At 35.9% G+C, this 3,998-nt stretch overlaps 1 protein-coding gene across 1 annotated transcript; it reads left to right on the top strand.

Moving 5' to 3' along the window:
• The first annotated feature begins 452 nt into the window (after positions 1–452).
• Positions 453–1,608, top strand: LOC139429829 (uncharacterized). The gene is made up of 2 exons (XM_071196049.1): positions 453–557; positions 623–1,608. Coding segments are annotated over exons 1-2 (900 nt in total). The 5' UTR covers positions 453–556; the 3' UTR covers positions 1,522–1,608.
• Positions 1,609–3,998: the final 2,390 nt, after the last annotated feature.

Consider the following 3,998-nt stretch of genomic DNA (forward strand, 5'->3'; position numbering starts at 1 on the left):
TGTTTATCCTTCGACGCTTCTCAATGAACTGTTAATGTTTTCGATATATCTCTTAATTTATTATTATACACAAAGGTATACGGTTTTGAGATATGTAGGTATACAAATAAGTGAGTCATAACTTACCTGCGAGATATTTTTTATTTTATTATGTAAAGGTGTACGGGTATTTAAGAATATGCGAGGAGGTTCTTGAATCGGCAAATTTTTTGGGAGGACAGGTTTGAGGAGGAGGTCAACTAACTTGTTAGTAGATGAGTCATGATCCACCTGCGAGATATTTTTTAAGAGCTTCTTAATAAATTTGTCATGCGTTTTGTCTGACGTCTCACGATATAATGACGTGTTAGAACATGTATAATAGATATATTCGGTAATGATGTGAAATATTACTCCCCCCACCAGCAACCTTATGTATTGCTATAAATACAAACGTTGGTCGAAGTTGTACCGCAGAGTGTTGTGCTTCAGAGTAAGGTTTTTGTGTATTTAGTACATATTAAAAATATCGTGTAGATTTTTGGTGCATTTAGTACAGAGGATTTTTAACGTAACGAGTAAGTAATTCAAATGTAATACAAGTAGATAATGTACTAATGTAAACAATAATATTGATGTTTAGTGGCAACCAGACCGAACCCCAAATGTCCAACTAAGAGAGCTGCTGTAAATTCATTTGAAAAGGGTGAAAATAAAAAACCTGCCCGAAACATCAAAATGGAGGGTAATTGTAATGAGACAACTGCAACAAATGTGTCGGTAGGAAGTGATAATCAAAGAAAAAAGGATGTGGTATTCGATGGAATTAATTTGTTGGCTTCCGACTTAGCGGAGTACGTATTTCCTAGCAATCAACAACATTATGTAGAAAATTGTGGAAAGTTACCTTTCACAAGTAACGTAGTATTAAATGAGGCAGTGAAAAATAATCTCCAAAAAGGTAATCAAGCGCCATTATTCTCCGAGAGTACATATTATTTAAATAAAAGTCGAACGAAATGGATATCGGTTGGCATGTCTGCCAATCTACATTTTGATCCGGTTATAAGATTAATGGGAAAAGGACAATGCATAACTTTTACCGAAGACGAATGGAAAAATGTGATTAATAGCAGACAATTGATTATGAATAGTTTTGTTGGTGATTTATCGGCACCACCACATTTCGTTGTAAGCGGCGTGACCTGCAGCAGCCAATGGATAGAAAATGTACGAAAAGTGTTGAAAATGGAAAGGGGGTCAGAAATATTTTACCTGGCTTACGACTCGTTACACGAATTGTGGAAACTTAGCGATTTAGTTTCGAGTAGGGTAGAAGTATTAAAGTGTATGGAATATAAAAATTATTACGATAGCGTGATCGATGTGGTATCAACAATGCAAGGTGATATAAAATCGAATATATTGGTTGCTTCAAACGGTGCACCAAGTGAACATTTGTGCGTAACTAAAGAACTGCTCGTATACGGTATGGATAAGGTATTACTGGATTTAGATTTGCACGCATTAATGAAGATGTGAAGTGAATAAAATGGAAAAAAAAGTGACGTTTTGCGAATCGAAAAATAGAGTGTACCGAATGCACACTTGGACGTTTGCTTACAGACAATCAAGGATAAGTGACTGGGAAGAAAAGATGTTGGACGGAATTAGATTTAAGACTAGGATAAGAAACGTAAATAAGTTATTAGAAAAATATTTAGATGTAGATTATAGATTAAATATATATCAAGAACGTTTTAGCATTGTAGAGTAATCGAAATGTTTTTAACTGAGTAACAATTAATTTTTAGGATATTAGTAGATTTAAGTGTAGCTGAATAATAATAATATTAATAGATTTAAGTATAAATTAAGAGCAAAACTGTTTTTGTAAAATATTTAAAAGGAATAAAAGCTTAAAGCACAACAGCAGAGCTTCATTTCTAGTTTTTAACTGTGAAGAAAAGGAAGAAGGAGTGAAATTATAAAATGAATTTGTTAGAACCTAATCGTAACAGTTATCGTTTGACAGGCAAACGAATTGGTCGAGGATTTTTTAACAAGTTGATAGATAAACTTCCGATAGAACTTCATTTGCCAGGATATAATTTTTGTGGACCGGGTACCAAGTTGGAAAAGAGATTATCGAGAGGAGATCGAGGCGTGAATCCATTAGACGAAGCGTGTAAGAAACACGATATAGCATATACGGTCAGTTCAAATTTAAAATTTAGACACGACGCAGACAGAGCATTATATAAAGCAGCGAAAGAACGAATACGAAATAAAGAGTCTACTCTTGGAGAAAAAGTGGCATCGTCCGCAGTTGCCGCCTTAATGAAAGCAAAAGTAGCGGTCGGTATGGGCGTAGGTAGAAAAAGAAATCGTACGGGTCGACGACCTTTAAAAAAAGTCCGAACGCGTGTAAAGCGTGGTGGAGCTATATCTTTTGTAGATGCACTTCGATTCGCTCGCAACGCAATATCGAGATCAGGTGCTAAGAATTTGTTGACAAACGTTAAAGCGGCATACGGAGCTTTGAAAAAGATAAGAAAAAGAATTTCCGAACCTAGAGGTCGAGTTATTCGAATTCCGAAAACGGGAGGATTTTTACCTTTAATTCCCCTGTTCGCAGCTTTAGGTGCCCTAGGTAGTATCGGCGGTGGTGCTGCCGCTATTGCAAGAACTATAAACAACGCGAAAACAGCTAGAGAGCAATTAGATGAAGAACGAAGACATAACAAGGCTATGGAAGCAAAGGCCGTAGGTAGCGGATTTTATATAAAACCATATAAGAAAGGTTGCGGTTTGTTTATTGAAGGAAAGGGGAATAATGTTGGCGGCACAGGTTACTTCAATAAGCCCTATAAGAAAGGTTGCGGTATAACCACTAGTTCAAAAAACTAGTTCGAATACCTCGTCGTGCGTTAACTAACGTCGAGTTGGAAAAGTTTGCGAAAGTACTAAAAATTCCACATTTTCGGGGTATATTTATGAGAGACAATCTCCCGAGTAAGATTAAAAAGAAGGAAAGAGGTATTGTTAACTTGGATAACTTGAAAGGACGAGGGACTCATTGGGTCGCCTATAAGAAAGACGACAAAGACATATACTATTTCGACAGTTACGGTGATTTAAGACCGCCATTAGAAATTGAACAATATTTGCTGTCAGACGGTAGGGGTGGTCAAGTAAAGTATAATTACTGTCGATATCAAAGAGAAATAGATCAAAATTGCGGACAGTTGTGTCTGAAGTTTCTAAGTAATAAAAGAACCTATTAGAGTCTAGAGACGTTTAGACGTTCAGAAGTAATGGAGAAAGAAGCAATACACACGACATATACATTTACGTTGACTGGAAAGTCATCTGAATTGACTTGTAATTTTAATCCTCCGATCTATTTGAACGAATTTGGTAGTTACGAGTTGGCTCTTTTGAATTTCGAAACGTTTAATAGTTTAGCAAACGTTAATAAAAACAACAACGTAATCCAATACGAAGATAAGACAGGACATTTTAAAAACAATATAATAGTACCTGTTGGAACGTACGATATTGATGATATTACCGAGTTCGTGAATGAACAGCTAGACAAAAGACACGCTAAAAGTGTCGTAATAAGGATTAAGGGGAATAATAACACACAACATTCTTTAATAAAAAGTACCCGTCGAATTAATTTTGCATGCGATAATTCTATAGGGCCGTTACTTGGCTTCAAGCCTCAAATATTACCTAGAGATACGGAAGTGGAATCCGATTTCGTAGTAAACATAAATAAAACGAACGCCTTACAAATTTATTGTAATTTAGTGACGGGATCGTATAATAACGGAGTTCCCGTGCACGTTTTATATCATTTTTTCCCAAACGTTCCGGCAGGTTTTAAAATAATCGAATCACCACAACTACCTATTTATTTACCGGTTTTAACGAACGTGATTAGTAGCTTAACAGTACGTATACTTGATCAGGACGGAAACTTGGTAGACTTCAGAGAAGAAGAAATAACA

Source organism: Onthophagus taurus, chromosome 5, assembly GCF_036711975.1.
Source record: "Onthophagus taurus isolate NC chromosome 5, IU_Otau_3.0, whole genome shotgun sequence".
Classification (NCBI taxonomy): domain Eukaryota; kingdom Metazoa; phylum Arthropoda; class Insecta; order Coleoptera; family Scarabaeidae; genus Onthophagus; species Onthophagus taurus.